The 25,822-nt window shown below is 42.9% G+C and overlaps 2 protein-coding genes across 6 annotated transcripts in view; one reads left to right on the top strand and one right to left on the bottom strand.

Annotated features, from left to right (window-relative positions):
* The first annotated feature begins 206 nt into the window (after positions 1-206).
* Positions 207-20,009, top strand: morn5 (MORN repeat containing 5). The gene is made up of 5 exons (XM_083792915.1): positions 207-315; positions 2,201-2,348; positions 4,059-4,170; positions 4,926-5,057; positions 19,896-20,009. The coding sequence occupies exons 2-5, from the start codon at positions 2,202-2,204 to the stop codon at positions 19,982-19,984; spliced, it is 480 nt and encodes a 159-aa protein (XP_083649041.1). The 5' UTR covers positions 207-315; position 2,201; the 3' UTR covers positions 19,985-20,009.
* A 3,855-nt stretch (positions 20,010-23,864) lies between these two features.
* The window catches only part of lhx6a (LIM homeobox 6a), a 41,399-nt gene continuing 39,441 nt past the window's right edge, over positions 23,865-25,822 (bottom strand). For all 5 annotated transcript variants that reach the window (XR_014570995.1, XM_083793907.1, XM_083793908.1 and 2 more), the window contains one exon: positions 23,865-24,570. Coding sequence is in view for 4 of the 5 variants with exons in the window: in XM_083793907.1 (XP_083650033.1) it covers positions 24,485-24,570 (86 nt within the window). In the remaining variant the exon portion in view is untranslated. The remainder of the gene's footprint in view (positions 24,571-25,822) is intronic.

Below are 25,822 nucleotides of genomic sequence, written 5' to 3'. Positions count from 1 at the left end.
TGGGACACAGTGGTTCTCAACGCGGGGTTCGGGGACCACCCGGGGGTCCACAACTCCACAAGGTGGACACTTCGGGTCTGCACCTCAGAGTATGGTCTGCACTCTGCACGACCCTAAAATACACTGTCTGTTAACTTGTTAAGATAAGACGAAGAGAAGAGCACCTGCTTATTTGACTTCGAGAGTGTCAAAATGGATCCTTAAACTGTTGACTAAAGTTAAAGTGGGCTACAGCGACGATAGAAGACTAGACAGCAAGCTGCAAGCCACCAATCAGTAGCCTGGGGCTGCAACAACAACGTGGGACCAGTGTCAGTGAGTGTGTGTGTGTGTGTGTGTGTGTGTGTGTGTGTGTGTGTGTGTGTGTGTGTGTGTGTGTGACTGTGTGACAGTGCGCGCGCGCGTGTGCGCGTGTGTGATTGTTTCACTTTCATTGATTGATTGATTGAAATATTTATTAACAGTTTGTAGAATTTACAGTACATTTTAAGCACAAACTCAATACAAAGACTGTCAACTGTGAGTGGACGACCCAATTAAGCATTACACTTGTTTACAACAGGGTCCACATCTAGAAAGAGAAAGGCTGATATCGTCTTTCATTCAAAATGCGATATATTGTGTTTTCTAGTCAATTTACAATTTACAATTTACAATTTAGGCATTTAGCAGACGCTCTTAATCCAGAGCGACTTACATTTAGGCAAGAACAAAAGCATGGGAATACATCACATAAAAGCATTTATCATGAAACATGCGTAAGCTAAGAAGGTAACAGTGGAATATCTATATGATGAAACTATACATACACTATACATAATAAACTATACATATTCACTACTATGCTATACATATGTACTATGGCGTGCTATGACTATATACAATACAATTATAGTGCTGTCTACATAACATGCTATAAGTCTAAGTCAAATGCTATCTAAGCCAACAGAAATTCTATCTAAGGGGTTAGGGTAAGTGCTATGGGCCATGATGGAGTCTGAAAAGGTGGGTTTTCAGGCTACGGCGGAAGATTGGGAGTGATGCTGCAGTTCTGACTGCAATGGGAAGTGCATTCCACAGTTTTGGAGCCAGAAGGGAGAAGAGTTTGGGACGTGTGGAGCGTTGTCCCGGCGTTTTTAGTGAGGGTACTTCCAGTTTCCCTGCGTTGGCTGATCTGAGTGCGCGGGAGGGTTTGTAGGGTTCAATCATACTTGTAAGATATGGGGGAGCCATACCTTTGGTTGCTTTGAATGCCAGCATCAGAGTTTTGTATTCTGTGCGGGCAGCGACCGGGAGCCAGTGGAGGGAGCGGAGCAGGGGGGAGACATGTGAGAATTTTGGCTGGTTGAAGACCAAGCGAGCTGCTGCATTTTGGATCAGCTGGAGAGGCTTAAGTGCACATGCTGGTAGGCCAGTAAGGAGGGAGTTACAATAGTCAAGTTTTGACAAGACTGTTGTCTGGATTAGGAGCTGGGCTGATTCCTGGGTGAGGAACGGTCTAATTCGTCGTATGTTATAGAGTGTGAACCTACATGATCGAGTGACAGCTGTGATGTGAGCTTTGAACGAGAGCTGACTGTCCAGGACAACACCAAGATTCCTGGCTGTTGGGACAGACGTTACCAGGGCGTTGTCTACGGAAATAGTTAGCTCCTGCATAGGTAGTCTACCACCATTGCTGACCAAAATGCCAACAAATACTTAAATAAATAGGCTTAGATATTTACAGTAGGAGTAGGCTTTGCACGTTTGCATCGTGAGTTCTGTTGTGTTGCTGCCATGGCAACTGCTGTGAAACACCTGCTGCTGCGGACGACTCACAGTCAGGACATATTCTTTAGATCTTGATCGGCTTCATTTATTTCTGACGACGCAATTAAACACCCTGGAGGTTAATGGAGGCCACAGGCAGCAGTTATAAAGGAGATATGAAAAATGGCAGGTAAAATAAAGACATTTTCAGAATCCCAAAGTAAAAGGCAATTCCCCCAAATCTGCATGTTGTGGGGGGTAAGGGGGTTTGTGAGATGATATATGCAGACAGAGTATTGTACTAGACACACACCAACGTCTCTCTCTCTCTCTCTCCATCTCTCTCTCCCTCTCTCTCTCCCTCTCTCTCTCTCTCTCTCTCTCTCTCCCTCTCTCTCTCCCTCTCTCTCTCTCTCTCTCTCTCTCTCTCTCTCCCTCTCTCTCTCAGGATGGAAGGAAAGGGAGAGTACATGCTTCCCACAGGGACCAAGTATGTAGGAGAGATGAAAGATGGGATGTTCCACGGAAGAGGAGTTATGTACTTTTCAAATGGAAGTAAATATGAAGGAACCTGGGATAAGGGACTATCCAAACAGGTAGGGCGAGTGTGTGTGTGTGTGTGTGTGTGTGTGTGTGTGTGTGTGTGTGTGTGTGTGTGTGTGTGTGTGTGTGTGTGTGTGTGTGTGTGTGTGTGTGTGTGTGTGTGTGTGTGTGTGTGTGTGTGTGTGTGCGTGCGTGCGTGCATGCATGCGTGCGTGTGTGTGTGTGAGAGAGAGAGAGAGAGAGAGAGAGAGAGAGAGAGAGAACGTGTGTGCATGACATGTGCGTGAAGGAGAGTGACAGAGAGAGAGAGAGAGAGACTGTAAGTGATCACATGCGTCACACACACACACACACACACACACACACACACACACACACACACACACACACACACACACACGCCTGAGTCTCAGTGTGTTTCACATTGGTTATAGTTTATATCACATCTGGTCCCCTTTAGTAATCACAGGCTGTTACTGTCGCAGTTATTAGGTTTCCGTACCTTTTCCTATTTCTGCATGTCCCACACACGTGTTCGTGTCTGCTCTTGATGCAATCACTCATATGCGGCCCCGCGGCGCGCTACGATAATGACCACTCCTATTATTATCATCATTTTAACTGTGGCTCAGTGCCGCACCGCACCGTGACCGCGGCTGCCAGATCTAGGCCAGTTGAATTCAGGCCGTGAAAACCTACCTCCAGTCGATGGATGCTAGGCCATCTCAAGGGCCCTGCAGGGACACGATTAAGGCTCAAGGAGGCATGTTAACTTTAGGGCTATTTTAACGTTCGACCGCCAGGATCTATTAATCTATTTATCGCGCATTGCCAATAAGGTTTTTTTTTCCCTTTCGACCCTTATTTTGAAGAGCTAAATATCCGCAACCGGGTGTTACGATGACGTAAAATGCTGTGTTTGGTGTCTTGACGGGTTGTTGTTGTGGATGCGCGCGCATCTTCTAACTGACCACTGTCACACTTTACACTGGGGTGCTAACGAGAGACAGCTATCGATGCGATCGCGATGCAATCAAAACATGGATTAAAGAATATAAAGCCTATAGAAAACGTAGGCTACGCTGTTGGCGGGCTGCCAGACTGAAATTAATCTACGCTTCTAGCGGGTTCCGTGGGCTTTTAGGGCTCCACCCCTAAAGGGGAATGTGGTCAAGAAAACACCTGTAGAAATTGTTTGGCATAATACAATAGATGTTGTAGGAACGTAGGGTGTTGTAGGCTGAGGGGCCCACTGTATGAACAAGGCCGTCGGGATCGTGATTCAAACCGGCGGCACACTGCCAGACTGGATTACCAGCCAAGGTGCCTGGATGGTATCATTAATTCACAAATAATGTGTTACGATGTGACACATCGAAAGCTTATATTTGCCATTCAAAACCATTCTACAGCAAATGATAAAATAGGGCTTAAGTTTAAGTATCACTATTACAGAGCCGAATCTTGAGGGGCGGCTGTGGCACAACCTAATTAGCAGATCCCCAAGATTCGCTATCCGCTGACCCATCCGTGGGGTCTGCGGTTCGAATCCCGGCTCCTCCTGTCCACATGTCGAAGTATCCTTGGGCAAGACACTGAACCCCGCATTGCCTCCGGTGGTTGCCACGACTGTTCGCAGCTTCACTCCCAATGTATGAATGAATGGACCATTGTGAAGCGCTTTGAGTAGGCATGTAGTGCATAGAAAAAGCTCTATAAAATTAATTCGTTTTATCGTGTGTTTCTATGTGCTTACTCACAAGGGGACACTCACCTTTGCTGATGGTCTGGAATTTCAGGAGAAGGACTGGGACTATTGTGACAGTTTTGACCGCCGTTTCCATTCTGAAATATGCAATGGACTCAAACCTGCAGGTGAGCGTTCATGCATGTGTTCATTCAGACAAGATTTCATCCCCTTGTACCGACACAAATCCTGCTCAACACACACATATTGTAGCAGATTACTTGTTGACAATTAATTTAAAAACCCCCCCCCAAAAAACAACATTGACCAAACTCTTACCTCTGCATATTACAAATCTAGCTTGTATATTCCACTGAATATGCAGCAAATCTGCTAACAATAATCTACTCCTTAGAATAGAGATTCAAAAAGCAAGCCCTTAGAAGGTCCTGGGTTCGATTCCCGCTCGGGACGCTGTGGCTGCTGGTGGCGTGTTTCCTCCTCCACGTCGTCAGTGCCCATACCCGAGGTGGGGTTGGCGAAAGGGCCTTTCTGTGTGTTAGCATGTTCTCCCGTGTCCCCTAGGGTAGGTACCCTCACAAAACATGCAGTAATCCTGGTCTCTAAACTGCCTCCCTCTGGCCAGCGGGGCGCCTGATGGAGGGGAAAGGAACTGGTTGAAAAAACGTGTTCCTTCCACGCGCTATGTCCAACCAGGGAAACTCCCCCCTGTCAGGTGTAAAGGAGCGACTTGGACAATCAGGCATGAAGGAAGCATGAGTTCAAGTCCGTTGCTCTCCCCATGTCCCCCATATATGGGGACTAGGTTGGCGGAGGCTGTGTAGAGACCAGGATCACATTAGATAATTGACTCAGGGGTATAAAAAAAAAAAAAGCAGGACCTGTTTTGTGGGGTTAATTTCATATGTTCTGTCCATACAAGGCGAGTCCCAGTTGACTAACGTGGACCCTCCACCTGTCATCCCTGATGGCTGTTATGACTGTGGCGATGGCTTCTATGACCCCAGTTCCAGGGTCATCACTGCCTACGTGGGCCAATTCCTCAGAAATGCAGGTGAGACGGCACGTTTATTTTCATGTTATACAACCAGGCATGTAATGATTCACTCAAATGAAATCACCATACTAGGTTGAGGTTCACGATACGATGTGGACTTGGATTCGGACTTTGCTGAACTGGACTTGGACTTGTAGTTACTGTACGGTACCTGTAAGTGACTGCCAGAAAGCAGTAGCACATACTGTATTTACTGCACTTAATTACCTAAAATCAAAAATAATGACAACATCATCATTTTTGTGTTTCCATGGAATACGCATAGGTAACTAAGTCATCTTTTATTGTGATATTTCTGTAATGGCAGGAAAAGGGACAGACACCAGAGCAACCCCACTTACCCGGCCATGTCAAGGAATCCTTGGTTTGTCAAATATAAACATATTTCTCTTGTGGTATACGGTAGTGGTCGTCACTCAGACAGTACGCAATTTGAATAGGTTTTCACGCTGTTCACTGAAGCGTTCTGTGCCTTTGATTTCAGGTGCACAGTAAAATAGTGAAAATACAGACGTAACCAAATTGACCCATTGAACACGTTTGGAGTTACAAATTGAGGATTTTACCGTGTGGGCTACAACTGAAGTACTGTACTCACTGAAAGTAATTGATCAGTGTTAGTAGCTCTTATACTGACAACAAAAGGTTATTGAGTTAAAAAAACAAAACGATAGGAACAAATAAATGAGACCACATTTTGGCTTATTTTAATACATGCACCAATGAGAGCAAAGTCGATAGGCATGTGGGAGGCATATTGATATCAAAGAACCTATGGAGTGATGTTAAATGGATTATCCCAGTATCCTCTGATGATAGATTGTTGCTACACAGCTCATCTGATAAGCATACTTCTATATTGCAGTCATTTTAAAGCTTTTCTCTTTTCTTTTTTTTTTCAAAACTGGAAAATGCAAAACATATTTTTCCATCCATCAGGTGCCCAAAGTCGGAACTAGTGATTTGAAGGGAATATAGTCTGTCAGGTCTCCAGATAGGAATTCCCAAATTCCGGTGTCCCCTGCCAGTTTTCTTCCCCCAACGCCCGATTTTGCATCATCAGACAATGTCGTGAATTACACAGAAGGTTATGACATTGATTGTTTGTGCGTGTGTCCGTGTGTGTGTGTGTCCGTGTGTGTGTGTGTGTGTGTGTGTGTGTGTGTGTGTGTGTGTGTGTGTGTGTGTGTGTGTGTGTGTGTGTGTGTGTGTGTGTGTTCCAGTAGGTGTGCGGGTTGAAGGGACCAATATGTGTACACAAATTTGAATTATTCTGATATATCATTTTTGTTCAAATGTCTGAAATTCTCCAGGCAACACCAGGCACAGGTCATTCTGGTCTCTGGCATCAGTAGGATTGTGTCCAGGTTTATTGCATATAGTTTTGATGAAGGACAACATGCATGAAATAGTTTTAGAAGATTCTAAAACTATTAAACTGTTAATCTCTATCTGTTACAATTGGCTGGCAGCCTTGCAGAATGTTGCAAGCTGCATGGCTTTATACCTTGCAATCCCTATTTTGTGCATGATCATTATAGTGTCAAAGATGTTCAAAAATCAAATCCATTCAAATACAGAAGATCTTAAAGCATACATGTCATGGCGTAGTGCGTTGTAGATTGGCTAATTTCCCAGGGAACTGCGAAGAAATAGTATATTAAACAATATGTGGTTCAAGTTCTGAGCTTAGATCAGCTATTTCACTCATATAATTATTTATTATTTTTATTTATGGAATTTCTTAGATTTGTTGGTTGTTCATTTTATTAAAAAAAATAATTATATATATATATATATATATATATATATATATATATATATATATATATATATATATATCTTTTAAATATATCTTTTAAAATGTATAGGAAAAGGAAATGGGATTTGAATTGGTCTGTGACTATTTGGGAACCAGTGGTATATGGCTTAAGTGATTAAACATAGAACATTATCTTTTATCTTTCATCGTGGTCTGTAACAGAAAGGTTACAAGCCCTCCAGCTTCATGTCTGGATAATAGGGTCTGCTTGGCTTCAAGGGCTGCTTTAAAAAAGAAAATAAATGTTTTTGGATGTGATTGTTGTTGCTGATCGTTTGCTGCATTAAAAACAGGTACATTTTATGACTCTTGGCATATAGCTTTACATAATGATTGACTATAGCTGCCTGAGGCAGGAATGTGGTTTTGGACCCAGAGAACTATAGTGTCTAGAATATATCTATGTTGCAACATAATACAGATTAGAATCCCTTATATTAATCAAGGTCGGATCCACAAAGTCAGGCAGATCTCATTTACATGTGCGTAGAGATAGACAGAAACAGATGAGCAGACGCGCCTCCTCACCAGATGTCATGAACATGTGTGAGAGGACAACATATGTTTTGAGCTTCTTTTCCTCGCTGTGGGTTGTTCGTCGTCATCATCATCATCATCATCATCATCGGCTCTGGTATTGATCAGTGATATTGGAAAGAGAGACAAAGAGGGATATTTATTTCTATGTTGGAAAGAAAAGAAGGACGACCTGGTTCGAAACCGAGTCAAACGCAGGAAATATTGAATCCATCGTGTGTGTGTGTGTGTGTGTGTGTGTGTGTGTGTGTGTGTGTGTGTGTGTGTGTGTGTGTGTGTGTGTGTGTGTGTGTGTGTGTGTGTGTGTGCGTGCGTGCGTGCATGCGTGCGTGCGTGTTTTGAGTCAGTGTGGTGCATAAGTTACTTCGCATGTGTGCATGTGAGTGCTTCCATGGGCATGTGTGGGTGCAGACTGCACACGTGGGTATTTGTGTGCATTTGTGCGTGTGTACCGCCTTTGTTGTTCGAGTATATATACGCTCCTCTAACGTTTTAATTTGCGCAGTCTCAGAGGAATGTTCCTGTTATCCTGCATGAATTTTTATGTTCATCCCTGAAAGCCGGTTGAAGGCACATTTGTCAGAGTGGGTGTGAAGGCAGAATTTATTGCCTCATGGCTTCCGCCCAGGATGAGAGAGAGGCAGAGCAGGAGTCCTGCTAACGCTGGCCAGGGAGGGAGCAGGCCACCCGCCCAGAGGGGCCGTTAATTGTTTTCTTTTAACTTACTTTTTTTATCCCACGATTTTGTAATCCATTTTTCACCCCTGTGTCAATTATCTAATGTGATCCTGGGCTCTACACACCCTCCACCAGCCTAGTCCCCATTATATGGGAGACATGGGGAGAGCAACGGACTTGAACTCATGCTTCCTTCATGCCTAAAGGGCAGTCCGTATACTGTCTCCGACCATCTAACTTTTCGTCGGTTCCGGTACAACTACAACATGACGTCACTCGCAACTTCTGAAACGCATTCCTCCGAAAAAGAATTCTGAAAGCTGCACTCCCAGATGTTGTGACTCGCCGAACTCTACTTCGGAGAAAAAATGTAAGTCTGATCTTTCCGACGAAAAGTTTGTTGGTCAGAGACAGTATGGACTGCCCTTATTAGTTGCTCCTTTACACCTGACAGGGGGGAGTGTCCCTGGTTGGACGTAGCGCGTGGAAGGAACACGTTATTCCAACCAGTTCCTTTCCCCTCCATCAGGCGGGGGAGGCGGTTTAGAGACCAGGATTACTGCATGTTTCTTGTGAGGGTACCTATACCCTAGGGCCTAGGGGACACATAGAGAACATGCAAACTCCACAGCTATTGAAAATTAGCAGATGTACAAGCTCATAGCGTGGCATATGAGCTGAGCTTTGATCTGCTATTTTCGAAAAATCTTGAAAATGTGTCGCAAATCATTGAATATCTATTGAAAATGTCACAGCGAACATTTTTAACTCAAATATTTGTTTCTGGGGGGTCGCACTCCCTGGAACAACATATTTTCAGATGTGGATCGGAGGAGAAATACATATAATTCTGGGGCTCCTTGACATGACTGTCAGGATTTATAAGACATTTGTATATAGAATCGACCTCGGGTCTAACTGCGTCGAAATGCCGACCTCTGGGAGGAAAGGAGGAAGGAGCTGTGTGGAGGACAAGCAGGATTGGAACAGAGGGTCATGACACAAAGAAGCCAAAGTCTTATATCTATATAAACTAAATGCAACATTGGGGTGTCTGGAATTGTTTTAAGCCATTTAGACATCTAAATTTAAAAAAAATGTCTTCTAAATCCTGACAGATTTCTGAAATACCTATGTTTCTATATCAGTGGTGCTCAATATTTCATGTCAAGGACCCCCAGAATTATCTCTATGTGGCCGTGGACCCCCCCCTCCCATCTGAAAATATGTTGTTCCGCAGGGACAACATATTGTCCCTGCGGCATCAGTACATACATACTGACGCCGTACTTTACAGATAAATGTTATTGCTAGGCAATTTCAGACAAAACTTATAAGCGTATACTGGCGAGAGAATTGACCTATCGTTATATGTGCTGGAGCCCATGGTTACCGTTGCTAACTCAAATAAACAACCTCGCTTGGCATTTGGCCAAGTAGCAAAACAATGGGGTCTGTCTACTGATAGTATGTTACCCACGAGGCTATAGATCATTTTTTTGGGGAGAGAGAGACCGATTTTAATAAAAAGGCATGTATAGCGATGTGCTATAGAGGGATATATGGCCAGAGCATGTTCAAATGAAGAGCCTCTAACGGCGTATAGTGGAGGATATAATATGTTACATTTAGAAAGCACTGTTTTTCATAAACGGCAGGTTATGATTAAATGTCGCCTCCAGTTACACTTCAGAGGAAACATTTTCAGTTTATTACACTGCATCAGTCACTGTTTATTATATATATCCTCGTATAAATTCCTTGTAGTTTGTTTAAATGTACAGCTACTGCAGTTGTCTTTGTGGTATGTACGTTCTCTTGGCTGAACTTAACACGAGTATGGCATAACACAGTTGTTCTCAACCCACATGGGTCAGGGACAGGAGTCACTGGGGGGACACGGGGAGAACATGTCTGGGTACCTACCCTAGGGGACACGGGGAGAACATGTCTGGGTACCTACCCTAGGGGACACGGGGAGAACATGTCTGGGTACCTACCCTAGGGGACACGGGGAGAACATGTCTGGGTACCTACCCTAGGGGACACGGGGAGAACATGTCAGGGTACCTACCCTAGGGGACACGGGGAGAACATGTCAGGGTACCTACCCTAGGGGACACGGGGAGAACATGTCAGGGTACCTACCCTAGGGGACACGGGGAGAACATGTCAGGGTACCTACCCTATAGGGGACACGGGAAGAACATGTCAGGGTACCTACCCTAGGGGACACGGGGAGAACATGTGAGGGTATACCTACCCTAGAGGACACGGGGAGAACATGTCAGGGTACCTACCCTAGGGGACACGGGGAGAACATGTCAGGGTACCTACCCTAGGGGACACGGGGAGAACATGTCAGGGTACCTACCCTAGGGGACACGGGGAGAACATGTGAGGGTATACCTACCCTAGAGGACACGGGGAGAACATGTCAGGGTACCTACCCTATAGGGACACGGGGAGAACATGTCTGGGTACCTACCCTAGGGGACACGGGGAGAACATGTCAGGGTACCTACCCTAGGGGACACGGGGAGCACCATGCGCGTTGTCGTTCACTTCCCTTCCCTTCACAAAGAAAGGCTCGGCGCGCGTTATCTAAGGAGCTCTCCGTGGTTTTGACCAGATGGATATACTAAGCTCTTCATGTCTGACTTCAACAACATGCCTCTCGTTCAAAATTATGAAGCGAGCGATCATCAGCGACTTTTATCGTAATCTTAGCGAGGTAAGCAAGCAATAATATGTCTCAGTTATTTCCCGGAATGGAAAGGGGGGGGACCTCGTGAAAAATACAAAAAGCTAAAAATGTCTTCCAAACACCAGTACATTTCTCATATCAACAAATGTCAACAAAGAAAGAGTCAGCATATTTAGAAATCCAGATTTAGTTCAACTTGACATTGCATGTTTTAGATGAAATATAGCAATATTAGACAAAGCCCTGCCCTTTTGGTGTTTTAAGCATTATGTTATACTTTAGCTATTGAAAAATAGCAGATCTAAAAAGCTCATACGATCTCACATGAGCTTGTAGATCTGCTATTTTTGAAAAATGAAAGTGAAAATGGGCTGCAAATCTTTGAATATAGGTTTTTAACTCAAATCTTTGCTTCTGGGAGGTCCATGGAACAACATATATTTTCAGATGGGGGTCGGCGGGCCAATTACATATATTTTTGGGGGTCCTTGACATGAAATAGTTTGAGAACGACTGACATAATAGAAACATGGGTTTTATTCCCCAGAAAACTGTCCCCAGGTCGAAAAGTAATCGATACAATCTTGAAATCAATTCTAAAGGAATGGGTACAACCAATGAAGGGCTACAGATGTGGTGTAATGTGCCTTTTGGTAGCAGGACACACACTTTGGTATGAGTAACTTTCTGGGCGGTCTGCCAGTAGAGTACATGTGCTCTCCGGGGCCAGGGGTCTTCATTACAGTAGAGTACATGTGCTCTCCGGGGCCAGGGGTCTTCATTACAGTAGAGTACATGTGCTCTCCGGGGCCAGGGGTCTTCATTACAGTAGAGTACATGTGCTCTCCAGGGGCCAGGGGTCTTCATTACAGTAGAGTACATGTGCTCTCCGGGGGCCAGGGGTCTTCATTACAGTAGAGTACATGTGCTCTCCGGGGCCAGGGGTCTTCATTACAGTAGAGTACATGTGCTCTCCAGGGGCCAGAGGTCTTCATTACAGTAGAGTACATGTGCTCTCCGGGGGCCAGGGGTCTTCATTACAGTAGAGTACATGTGCTCTCCAGGGGCCAGGGGTCTTCATTACAGTAGAGTACATGTGCTCTCCGGGGCCAGGGGTCTTCATTACAGTAGAGTACATGTGCTCTCCAGGGGCCAGGGGTCTTCATTACAGTAGAGTACATGTGCTCTCCAGGGGCCAGGGGTCTTCATTACAGTAGAGTACATGTTCATTACAACCTTGTTGATTTCTTTTTGTGGTGCACACCTGGGATGGATATCTCTCTACTACAGCTTGATCCTTGGTGTTATTCGAGTAAAAAGAAAAATCACACCCATGTGAACTGAGTGGTGCAACTCCCCTCCCCTCCTCTCCCCCCTCTCTCTCTCTCTCATTAGCAGGCAACAGTGCAGCACTATCTATCTCTCTCTGTTTCTGGCACAACAGTGCCACTTTTGCCCCTACTGCTACTCATAGTCACATAGGTTAACACTGTTCCTTGGAGTGGTTGCACCACTCAAAAAGAAAAATCACACCCGTGTGAACTGAGTGGTATTTGTTTGGTCCAAAATATTGTGTGTGTTGTCATGATTTATCACGACAAGAGTTGGCTTCGTACGACGCTTAAAAGGTCTTTAAATAAATACACTTTGAAATGTCTATGGGAAGAATGCATTGGGATTCATTTCCTGGGCCTGGCGTCGTCATGAAAGGGGGCGGGACTGCGACGATCTATAGTCGATCACAGTACAGTGTCAGACAACACATGTGAAAAATATCAAAGGTACCAGATATACAAGTTTGAAACGTGGCTCAAATCGAAGTGTTCTGAGCTTGCAGATCTGCTACTTTTTCTGTATGAATTTGAATCCTGAAAAGTAACAGTTTTGTACCGTTTCCACCCGACAGAGACGACGTTATACATTAAGAAATCATATCAGCACATGTTAACGTTAACGTTAATGTATAACGTTATACATTAGGAAATCATATGTTCTTTTCAGCAAGCAACAAATATATAAATTATACAACCCATTCTGGGCGAGAACCCCTTTTGGTGTTTTAAGCATTATGTTATACTTTAGCTATTGAAAAATAGAAGATCTACAAGCTCGTAGCGCGCTACCAGCTTGTAGGTCTGCTATTTTAGAAAAAATGGTGCAAATCTTTGAATATGCATGATATTCTTTCAGAGCGAACGATTTTAACTCATATCTTTGCTTCGGGGGGGGGGGGGGGGGGGGTCCCTGGAGAACAACCTATTTTCAGATGGGGGGGTCGGCGGCCAAATAATGTTAGGGGTCCTTGACAGGAAATATTGAGCACCACTGATACAGAAACATCAGAAGGATTTATTTTTTAATGTTGACGTCATGTCTAAATGGGTTAAGGATGTAGGCCATGCAGGCCACATGGTCGCTGTCAGGACGGACAACGAGGGTAGAGGAAATGACCCGGCCCGGGGTCCAAGTTGCCTAAGGGCAAGGCAGGAAGAAGAGACGGTGTGAGGGAGGAAGTTCAGTAGGAATCTCCAGTAGCAACATTTGACGAGACTATGACTAAAACTAAAATCGTGATTTGCTGCCAAAAACAACACTGGAGCGCAAGCACATGTGTCAGGGTTAGGTGCATGGCATTGCATGGGGTTAGCGTGCTGTCTAATGTCCAATATTGTCCATTGCAGTTTCCCTGTCGTGATCACATATTCTCTTGTATATATACACCTCTGAATTATTTTTTTCATTTTGAGGACCCCCCAGTTTGAAATGAATTTGGCAACAGACACCCTTTTGATATACGTTCTTAAAATACTTTCAGCGCCATTGCCGTTGATTAATGGCAATTGCGCTTTTATAGTGCATTCGATCGATCAAGCCATAATGCTACTTATGTTAGCCAGTTAGCTAGCTATATTGTTAGCACAGCACTGGATCGTACATTTTAGATCGTCGTCGCCATAATAATTCATTCTATCCGTTTCTTTCAATCGCCTGCATCTCCTATTCCTTGTCCCAGATGGCATTTTGGTCAAAACAGACGGCACAGAGCCAACGATGTGGAGCTCTCCAGTGCCCCGGTTTGGATTCACATTGTAAACAAGGCCTGTCTCGGCTCCGTTGAGCGTCCTAGGATAAGCTACTTCCGGTAGACTGGAACTGTGGCTTTTCAAAATAAGAGCTCTACTGGAAAGAATGCTGGCGTGAATTAGATCCTAATCTTTCAATAAATGATAGCGCTGAAAGGGTTCATTGTTTTTTTTTATGCCATGTCCACATGACCCTAATTTTACAGTTGTAAAATCTCAGTGTTTCATTTTAATTCTGAGAATGTAGGAAAAAATAAAGGGAAGCTCCGCACACTCAGATCTGCTCACAATCAATGTATTTATTTAGCAAGCTTTCGGTCTACTGACCTTCTTCAGGCAATTCTGAGAATGTACAAATGGAACCAAATGGACCTGTATATAAGGGTCCAACTCCAGATTGGAGTTACAGACCTGGAAATGTAATGTCCATTTGATTCCTTCCTATGAATCAAAATGGAACTTCAACATGCATGCAGGGTTGACAGACAACCCAGTGAAGCCTGCCTGAGTATAGCTGTGTGCCGCGCAGCCAAAATAGCTGATCTACAAGCTCACGCTCACAATGCGTTACAGCACCAGTTGCAAACCATGCACCACCACATTTGTCGCGGGGGAACTATACAGTGTATACAACAGGGACGTGCCCACTGCCCTTTTACCCGTCGGTAAAACAACTGTCCTTTCCAGACCACGAATGCAGCATTTACTACGGTGGAAGAAATGCCGGTAGGCAGCATTCAATAGGAGATTCTTTTTTCCCGAAGTCTCCTGAACTTGGAACGTAGCATTTTGCGTTGAACAAATTTGTTTAGAATTGTCTAAATGTCGTTACACCGCATCTCCACTATAGCTAAAGAGTGTTGGGTTGCGTCCCAAAAATTGCTGATGTACAAGCTCTCAACGTGTCGCAGAGCTTGTACATCGGCTATTTTTTAACCAAACGTGCCCTCTTTTCGCTATTTTTTTACCAAAAGGGCCCTCTCACAGGATTTCAGCCCCCGCTGTATACAGAGGGAGTGTTAATCAAGCAGATTTCTCTTAAAATCATTACAGTCAACATGAAATAAATGTTGACTGAATGTTGAAATGATTTCCAACCACTCTATAATCTTCCAACGCTTCGGAGAGACATCATTGTGGTCTATTTATTTCATTGTCATCATAGCTGTGATGTTTAGTTGGAATTTGGTAGCATAATAATTAGCTTTGCATTTAAAAAAACTATGCTGGAAAAGGAAAACAAAGGGGGAAACGATAGGGTGCAGCTGCACAACCAAATCAGCACTGAACACGCACACACGCACGCACGCGCACACACACACACACACACACACACACACACACACACACACACACACACACACACACACAGCAGTGCACACACAGCGGACCACAATAAACTACTGAAACAAGTAAACATCAGTGCATGCATGCAGATCCGCACGCACGCACGCACACACACACACACACACACACACACACACACACACACACACACACACACTTGGTTCTGTTTTATCGCTCTCCTCCCTTTGGCAACAAGCAGCAGCTAGTGTTCAGCAGCAGAGCCAGAGAGTATTGCCATATTGTTTGTAGCATTTTCCTGTTTCTGGAATAACCCACTTCCCCTTTGGATCTCCTCCACACACACACACACACACACACACATACACACACACACACACACACACACAGACAGCGTTCCACTTTCAAAACATGCCTCCATGCCAAGGAAAACACCCCTGGTGACCAAACCAAATCATGACCCCTCCCTCGGTCCCCGCAGTCCCACTGAGGGTGGTTCACACACACACGCACACGCGCACACACACACACACACACACACACACACACACACACACACACACACACACACACACACACACACACACACGCACGCACACACGCACACACCACACACACAAATATCAACATGTGCTGGCGGGGGGGGGGGGGGGGGGGGGTGACTGGGAGTCAGCAGCACATATTCTTAAGTGTAGCCTTTTCAGTAGTATATAAACCTGGCCAAGATTATCCATTTTATTATCCAAAAAATGTGCAGATTAAAAACTGTATACGTATAAATATACAACTTTTATGCATTTATTTGATTGTTTTTTCTTTATGTAATTATGTATTTATTTATTATTATAATTATATATATATATATATTTTACAAAATTACAAATACAATGCACATTTGAATAATTATTTTGTGAATATATATGGTCTACCATAAACAGCCCTCATTCATAAAGTCAAGCTTGCATTTCTATAATGTCACCCTCGGTCACCCAAACATGGAACCTGCTAAATTAACCCATTTAATATTGGACAGGAAAAAAAGTCTCTTCAGCTTGGGTAGAGGAAATGATCTGCTATTTTTTCAATAGCTATAACATAATGCTTAAAAATCGTCCCGCCCCCTTTCATGACGACGTCGTCCCGCCCCCTTTTATTACGCCGCCATCCCGCCCCCTTTCATGGCCAGGCCCAGGAAATGAATCCCAATGCATTTTTCCCGTAGACATTTCACAAAGTATTTATTTAAAGACCTTTTAAGCGTCGTACAAAGCCAACTCTTGTCGTGACAAATCATGACAACAAAACACAATATTTTGGACCAAACAAATAATTACAAAGAAGAAAAACAACAAAAAAAGTGCCGTTTTTTTTCGACTTTCTAATTATTTGTTTGGCCCAAAACAAGAGTTGGCTTTGTCCGCGTAAACGTCTTTAAAATAAATACTCTCTGAAAAGTCTATGAGGAAAATGAACGGGGATTTCTTTTCCGGGACTGCGACGCTCTATAGGGCCGTCCATATCGAACCAGACAATGTGTCACAGCTCCAATATAACTATACACACGTTGGTCTCCCATTCACTATGTCAATGGATAAACATCAACATTTGTTCCGTTTAGTCACATCATCAAGAAGAGAATATAGAGGTTATCTTCTTATTTAATTCATTAATAATTAATAATCCTTCCTGTTGTTCCCCCCATGCATGTGCAGATTGAATAATGCTTACATGCCACTCTTCACTTATGGAAGCTATATGCAAATGGTAATTTGCATATAGCATTTGCACAGTAGTTCATCAGTAAAAAGGTGTGTGTGTGTGTGTGTGTGTGTGTGTGTGTGTGTGTGTGTGTGTGTGTGTGTGTGTGTGTGTGTGTGTGTGTGTGTGTGTGTGTGTGTGTGTGTGTGTGTGAGTGCGTGTGAGACTCCTTGTGTGTGAGAGAGAGAGAGAGAGAGTGTTAACTTGCTGCCATTAGGTTGGAAGGAAACACTTTCCCCTCCGAGTGTATTTAAAGGATTAAGATAAACAGGTCTTAACAAGGTGCCATTATCGCTTCCACTCTCTCTCTCTCTCTCTCTCTCTCTCTCTCTCTCTCTCTCCTGTGTACGATGCATAAAGGTCCTTCGCGCAGATTATTACACTTTAGACAAGCTATTCTCAAACATCACTTTTTACCCCCATCTGAAAATATGTTGTCGTCCCCCCCCCCCCCCCAAGAAGCAAAGATTTGCGTTAAAAACGTTCACCGTGAAAGAATATACACATCCAAAGATTTGCGCCACATTTTCATGACCTTTCAAAAAACAGCAGACCCACAAGCTCGTATAGCGTGGCACTCGGTGCCGCGCTATACGAGCTTGTAGATCTGCTATTTTTCAATAGCTAAAGTATAACAGAATGCTTAAAAACACCAAGAGGGGTTCCCGTCCAGAATGGGATAAATGATAAATCACGTAGAAAAGTGTTTAATAAACAAAGGTAATAGGATAGAGAAGTGTGATTTGTTTGTATTTCTGCTTTGCTATTACTCAGATGTATATATATATATATATATATATATATAGGCTTACGTATCCGGGACTGATTCGTATTCCCCTTTCATTTGGATTGCTTAAAATTACCTCAATAAATAACCTCAATAAATAAATGCATTACTTTGCTCGTATAAAATCATAAAGACCTTATTTGGCCCGCGGGCTGGAAACTAATCAAAACTGCAGGCATTTAATATTCAGCCACCTGTTCCTGTATATTCTCAAATAAACGTTCTCGTGCATCCTCGAGGGGCAAGAAGTTACGGCAAATATAAAAATGTTTGAATCTTTATAGCGTCTGAAATAAAGATTGATTACTATCATTACTCCGGCACTTTGCGGTCGGTCAGCACCTCTTGGTCACGTGTTGTATGCAGACATGGACATTCGTTTCACAATATGAGGAAAGAAATGTCTTCTCTCGACCCCCCTCGTTGTAATCTCGTAAAGGATGGAACAATAATGGGGCACCGCCGCACGACGACAAAAGCAGGCTTAGGAGCAGTGTTGATTTTGTCGACTACCCTTTTTCACTGCCGAAAAGTAAATGGAAACCAAATGAAAACTAAGCTGACGACTAAAACTAAGACTAAATATATTGACGATTTTCTCGACAAATAAACACTCTACTAAAATCTTAGGAAGGGAATATAGTGGACAATAGATCCTAAGTCATTTTACACTTGGTTGCATGCGGAAAATAGCAGATCGGCTATTTTCAGCATGTGTAAAATCTGTCATTTCGACAGCATCGAGACCCGCCAAGATACATTTTAGTCGACTGTATAACTGTAGATTCAGTCGACTGAAATCTCATGACATTTAGTCGACTAAAACTAGACTAACACTAACACATTCCAGGTGACTAAAGTGTGACTGAAACTAAATGAAAACGTATTCAAAAGACTATACGACTAAAACCGAAAATCGAAATTTTGCTGCCTTAAAACAACACGGCTTTGGGAGGAGACAAAGACATGGTGGAAATGTCTCATGGCCAGCTGCTTGAGCCTTATAGGACCAGTTTGAGACTGCCCTCTAAAATTTAAATGTAACCCCCCAATCCCCCACCTCCCTGATCAGTTGCCCGGGGAGGCAGGTATGAAGTGGCGAGTGGAGAAAAGAGAGAGGCGGCGTGAAGAGCCTGTTATAGTAGCCATCACTGGCAAATTACACACAATCAACACCAGAGCATGAGACCTATATGCTTCACTACAATGGAGGCCCTCGCGCCGTCCAACCTGGGGGGGGGGGGGGGCAAGACGCTCAAGTGCATGCAGCTGCGTTCGCTCCAAGAGAAGGCTTTACTTCCCCTCCTGCTCTGCAATTAGCTACTCATTTTAGTTTTAACTATCAAAAAAACTGTTTATTATCAGGCTCCCTCAAAACAGCCCTTAAAAACGGCATTCATTTTGGGGGTTATTATTTATCGGGTGTCTGAAGTGGCTCCCCAGAAGTTATTTTCTCCTAATTGTCTCCCTACCTTGATTTGACAAATTTACCCCGAGACTTGAATGGCACTCGAGCGTTTCGGCTCCAGCAGCCAAATGACCTCTGGGTGAATTGTGTCTATACGGCTATACTGACTGAAACATTTCAGATTAAGTGAATGCCTCAGAAGCTGGTTAGTGGTTATTATAGTCTGCCCTACACGCGTACAATGAAAACATTCTAATAACTGTGACGGTTTTGGTTTTTCATTCCTGGCATCAAGTTAGAATTTAACGCATTTTGGGCGGGAACACCTTTTGGTGTTTTAATCATTATGTTATGCTTTAGCTACGAGCTTGTATGTCTGCTATTTTTGAAAATGTGGCGCAAATCTTTGAATATTCTTTCAAAGATTATTTCAGAGCGAACGTTTTTAAACTCAAATCTTTGCTTCTCGGGGGGGGGATACAGATCATTCTGGGGGTCCTTGACATGAAAAAGGTTGACATAGAAACAGAGGTATTTCATAAAAAATAGTTTTAGAATCGTGCAGGTCGTAATGGGTTAAGTGAAGGACTCAGAAGCTGGTTAGTGGATATTATAGTCTGCCCTACTCGTACAATGAAAACATTCTAATAACTGACGGTTTTGTTTTTCATTCCTGGCGTCAAGTTCGAATTTAATCTCATTTTATGAACTATATTTCTGAACTGTTAATTAAAATGTGTTCCCTCCTAGATGACCATGAACATGAGTGGATAGTGCGCACCTGTCGAAAAGCCTGGGATGAAGTGGTTGGTTATAACCCTGACATCCAGAACAAATAGAAGAAGCCTTTCCAGTGGAAAATGGACATGAAGACTCAAGTAACGTTTAATACAATGACTTTGCACACAAACAGTTTAAGAAATCTTTATAAATATTTGTGTATTTTTGTATTTTTTTCGTGTCAGAATCTTTTTGACGGGGGGGGATATATATCTAAGACTATATGCAAATGTGTATCTTTGCCACTATGAATGAGTTCTGTCATTTGAGTATTGTGTCTAATAAGGGATTAACCTCAAACAAATTGCAACAGAAACTCTTTCAACTTCTTTTGTTTCATAAATGTGTTAGTTACTTACTTACTTAGCGTGCTGTGTGTGTGTGTGTGTGTGTGTGTGTGTGTGTGGGTGTGTGTGTGTGTGTGTGTGTGTGTGTGTGTGAGGGTGTGTGTGTGTGTGTGTGTGTGTGTGTGTGTGTGTGTGTGTGTGTGTGCGTGTGCGCGTGCGTGCGTGCGTGCGTGCGTGTGTGCGTGCGAGCTCACGCGCATACATACAAGCTTAAATGATGTTTGCTATTGATATTTCCAAAGGAAGGTTTTTACAGATTTACTTATACAGCAAGTTTGGCATTAACCTTTGTTTTGTATTCATTAACTTGAAATGGTTTCTCGATCTATTTAGATTTGTGTGCTTTCTCAGCCAAATCAGGCAAAATCATCAGTATTAATTTGGTCCCATTTGTACACTATCAGAGTTAAATTAACACTCAGGATAAGTGATTTGCGTCACATTTTCACGATAAAAATAAATAAATAGCTAAAGTATAACATAATGCTTAAAACACCAAATAAAAAGTTTAACCACCTCTTTATTGCCCATGTATGCAGGCATATATACTGCATAAAATACAGTGTAAGTGTGTATAATATTTAGTATGTCGCTTTATCGTGGAAACAAATAGTGCTCTGTATAGTCCTGTAGACTCTGTAAAGGCCTGCTAGATTATTATTCGTATGATTTGATGTTCCTAATATACAGTAGGCCTATATTAGTTTCATATATCTCTAGTACAGTTCTATACTGTCTTACGTTGTGGCGTTCTATTCGTGAGAACCCAGAGCACATCTGATCAGGTTGATTTGTGTTCAAATTAGGGGTGCACGATTATGATCCGATATCCGATTATATTTGCAGAGCCATTGCACAGCATGTCAACAAAGTATTGAATCAATCTATAAATATCATATTTGATTTGGCTTTTGTTCTAGAGTATACTAGATTTGTTTTAGATTTATTGACGCATTTTTTAAGTTTTAATTTTATTTATTTTTTTGCTGGTGAAAACCGACTAAATATAATCTGTAGGCCTATTATTTATTATTTTGAGACAGTTTCAATACCGATATATATTATATTTTTATGGCCGATATGTCCGATTATGCTATACCGATTATATCGTGCAAATGTACCAATTATTGATTTTCTGATTCAGGACCATCTTTTACACTGAATATTTGACTGTGTACTTTTGCCCTTCATTTCCCATAATCCCATGATTCCCATAATATATATTTGAAAGCACCCCCCCCCCCCCAACAGAGGCACAGGAAATATCACATTCTGTTTTATTGCATTTTAATACACAAAACATGGATGATGCACACAAGCTCCATCAAATAAACCTTTGTTTTTCTCTCTCTCTTGTTTTCTCCTTCTTTTTTCTTTTTCTTTTTTTAATAATAATAATAAAACAAAACCATTTCAGAGAGGGGGGGGGGGGAAAGTGCTTTACAGGGTTTAACATCTCAATAAATATACAAGTACATTGAGGTCTTGTTCCCCCTTTTAATTAACATTGGTTCCTGTTCTTCACACAAACGGCCATGGCACTAAGATAACAAGTTCACACTCTCTACCCCTGCCAAGACACGCACGCACGTCATACTAATGTATGTACAAACACAGTCTGTTTCATTTTGTCTATAATGTACCACTACTCCGTGAGAGACACACACACACACACACATACACACAGAGGCTGGATGAGAGACCCAATAAGTCATGCATTAGCAACCCAAGTTTGGAAACACAAAGAAAAAAGAAATGTGTTCGTTTTTTGTTTTTTTACAGCTTTTTACTGTGTGTAACTGCCTCTCACTCTTTGAAGGAAAAAGGCCTGTTTGACCACTATTTACATCTCTGCGATCCCTAGGTTTTTAACATTGTATAACAGCTATTGTAATAGCCATAATACCGGCTAATTATTGTGGCGGCTCAAGATGTGTTGAAGTAGTGCTGTAAAGTGATATTTCCTTGTTAAAATAAGTGTTAAATATTATCTAATGGTAATCATATAGAGTGTTTTATTTCGCTAACGGGGATCTACCCAGGCGTTACTACTCCAGCTCTTAGTTAAAGGGGCATTCCACTCATTTTCAACATTTTACTATGTCATTAATATACCTTAGAGCTGGAAATAATTTTAAAAAAGTCCCCCCATTCTGTGTTTTTCCTAGGACTGGAGGTCTGAAAAAACATGGTGAATCACATATTGATGATGTCATCAAGATGTGATTCACCATGTTAATGATTTTTTTTTCCAGACCTTCTAGGAAACACAGAATGGGGGGACTTTTTTATTATTTTCCACACAACAGCTCTATGGTATATTAATGACATAGTAAAATGTTGAAAATTAGCGGAATGCCCCTTTAACAGAAAATATACATTTCCAGGTCAGGATACCACTTTCACCCAATCAGGAAAGAGAACGCATACACAGGATACAGTGAAATTGGTGATGAAGTCATGAGACAAAATAATAATGAGCAGACAACGTTTCAATTGAAACACTGAAAATACATTGTAAAGCATCTGAGAAAGAATGTATTCTCTGTTGACTAAAGAGCTGTTTAGGGAAGACCCCTGTTATTGAACAAACACTATATCAATGATTACTACTAATGAATAAGACTAATTATAAAATGCGTTTACTTAAAAAACTTAACCAAGAAATATCACTTACACCACCTTTAATTCCTAGCTCTAATTCGTACTGTTATATCTGCAGTGTAAAACATTATAACACTCCAAGTGTTAACATTTTAAATTTTGCATCACAGGCATAAGTATGATCAATCAAAGCGTTATCTTTTGTGAACGTTACTTTAACAATTTCACTTGAGAGATAATTAAGGTACACAATATATTGTTATACTGTAAACGAGACACGCTGCGTGTGTCACCATGTTTCAATTAAACAATTCATTTATGTATTTGTATTTTTTTTTATACTAGGTAATATCAAGGTTATATACCTCATATTATACCTTAAAATTTCCCAACAACCAATAGTGTTCCTTCATGGTGGTGTAGAGAGAAAAGAGGGAGGGGGGTGTGTGTGTGTGTGTGTGTGTGTGTGTGTGTGTGTGTGTGTGTGTGTGTGTGTGTTGTGTGTGTGTGTGTGTGTGTGTGTGTGTGTGTGTGTGTGCGTGCGTGCGTGCGTGTATCCCAGGGGGCCCTTACATTTACCCCCCTTTTTTCTTTTTCTTTTTCTTCTTTTTTTTAAACTTATTTACTAATCTCCACAATTCTGACAGCACTCAAAAGGCATTCATGAATCCGGTTTCTGTGGTCACTTCCATCTCTCCAGAACTATATAACATCACATCATCAGAGGTTGGCCGGCCATGAGGCAGGCAGAGAGGAGAAGTGTGGACACGCTGTACATACACATGACTGGTGTGGCAGGGCGTCCATAGTTCGGTAGTACAGAGAGAGAGAGAGAGAGAGCGCACCTCTTCTGTGAGTTCCTGGTGCTAATGATGATAAAGGTCTCATCAATGGGTTTTGGCCTTAGAGTATATATTAATAGAGACGGCACCAGATTTCTCCTCCCACATCCACTTGCATTAAGTTGCTCAAAAGCGCATGAGGCGATTTCACTCCTCCTCCTGGGTAGGAACAGAGTGCATTCTGGGATTGATTGATTGATTGCCCCAATAACATGACAGTTGACTATCATTGCGCCGTTTGCACGCGTTCACGTATAGAAACATTCGTTCACGTGTCATGGCCCCGATAACATGAACGTGCGCAATGATAGTCAACGGACCAGCGCTGGCTCGAGCTGCAATGCCAAATTCGGCCACTATGTCCATTTCGCCTCAGGGTTTCCTCCGGGTGCCGTCGCTATTAATATATATACTCTAAGGTTTGGACAGACTGGCTTGCAGGTGGGATATGTAGTCCTTTCCTGTCCATAGGGAGGTGCAGGTGGGATATGTAGTCATTTCCTGTCCATAGGGAGGTGCAGGTGGGATATGTAGTCCGACGGCAGGTTTTTTGTTGTTGTTGTTTTGTTGTTTGTTTGGTTCTTAACTTCCACTTAGTTCTCTGTTTCCTCAGAGCGGTTGAGGTCAAAGGTAAAAAAAAAAAAAAAACTTTTTTCCAAGTCGCCTCCCGTTTGACCTCCGGGTCAGCTTGGCGGACGTCTGCGATGGCACGGGGGAGGGGGTATTGAGGTTCAGAGGTCGGGGGTCACAACATGGGGGGCTATAGCTAGCGGCTGAGGGGGAGCTGGGGCAGCGACATGGCCTGGTGGTGGTGGGGGAGACTCTGAGAGGTCAGGACGGAGAAGGGATGACCTAGAGAGAGAATAAAGCACAGGTCGTAAAACAAGGGGATTATAACTTATGCCCGACGTTGAAATTAAAAAAAAATCTTCTGAATCCTGATTCTATATCAGTGGTTCTCAATATTTCATGTCAAGGGGCCACAAAAAATATATGTAATAGGCCACCGACCCCCATTTGAAAATATGTTGTTCCAGGGACCCCCTCCCAGAAGCAAAGATTTTAGTTAAAAAACGTTCGCTCTGAAAGAACATATTTTTATATTAAACAAGAGTTGCGACACATTTTCACACATTTTCAAAAATAGCAGATCTACAAGCTCATAGCGCGGCACTCGGTGCCGCGCTATGAGCTTGTAGATCTGGTTCCCGTCCAGAATGGGTTAAAAACAGCGTCACAAAATTTGGCAAAACGTATAGAAGCTGACAGATACATCGGATATACAGTTAGGAATTGCGTTACTGTATGTTCGTTTATAATCCGGATGATGACATTATACTGTCGCAAACCCTGAACATTTAAGGAATGGAAGTTGCAGACACCCCTTTTCCGGTTCAAACCGGTTCTCTTCTTTTTGGTTCTTAAGTCCATGAGCCAGAGCTCCAAAATTGGAACGTTAATATTATGAATTGAGTGGCCTAAACTATAGGTCTACCTACCGGTATGTTCAATTATTTATAGGATCAATATAAGTAAATTAATATATGATAACCCTTCCACAGTATAGTAGCTTTTTCATATTTTACTAGACCTGTACGTGCCCGTCACAGTCGGCCACCGGCCTACTTGGGAACGATGCAACTTGGGAACCTAATGATATACGTTGTCATAGCACCTGTTTTAACTGTCAGCCGGCGTCCCACATGGAGATCTGTGCCTGTGTGTGTGAAGACTGCAAACGGAAAAGTTTATTTGGCAATCAATTCGGCCCACTGGCAGCGCCTGATTGGTTGAGGATCAATTGGCTGAGGCAGAGGCTGGAAATTGCACAGGTGAAAGGAGTTGGCCTCATTAAGCCCACTGGCAGAGCCTGGCCCATGTGAAAGGAGTTGGCCTCTTTAGGCCCACTGGCAGAGCCTGAGCAGAGCCTTTTGTGGTGGTTCTGGAGTAGCGTGGGTCCGACCGACTCGATACCGGGCACTGCACTCCCTGTGGGAATGGGGGTGTGGAACGCGCATGTCAAATTTGAAGCCGGTGGGTCAAACGGTTCTCGAGTTACGTACATTACAACCGTACACGCACGTACGCACGCAGAGACGTGGCG

This window comes from Protomyctophum parallelum (assembly GCF_964188405.1).
Source record: "Protomyctophum parallelum genome assembly, chromosome: 21".
In the NCBI taxonomy this organism is placed as follows: Eukaryota; Metazoa; Chordata; class Actinopteri; order Myctophiformes; family Myctophidae; genus Protomyctophum; species Protomyctophum parallelum.
This window is presented reverse-complemented; position numbering and strand designations above follow the sequence as displayed.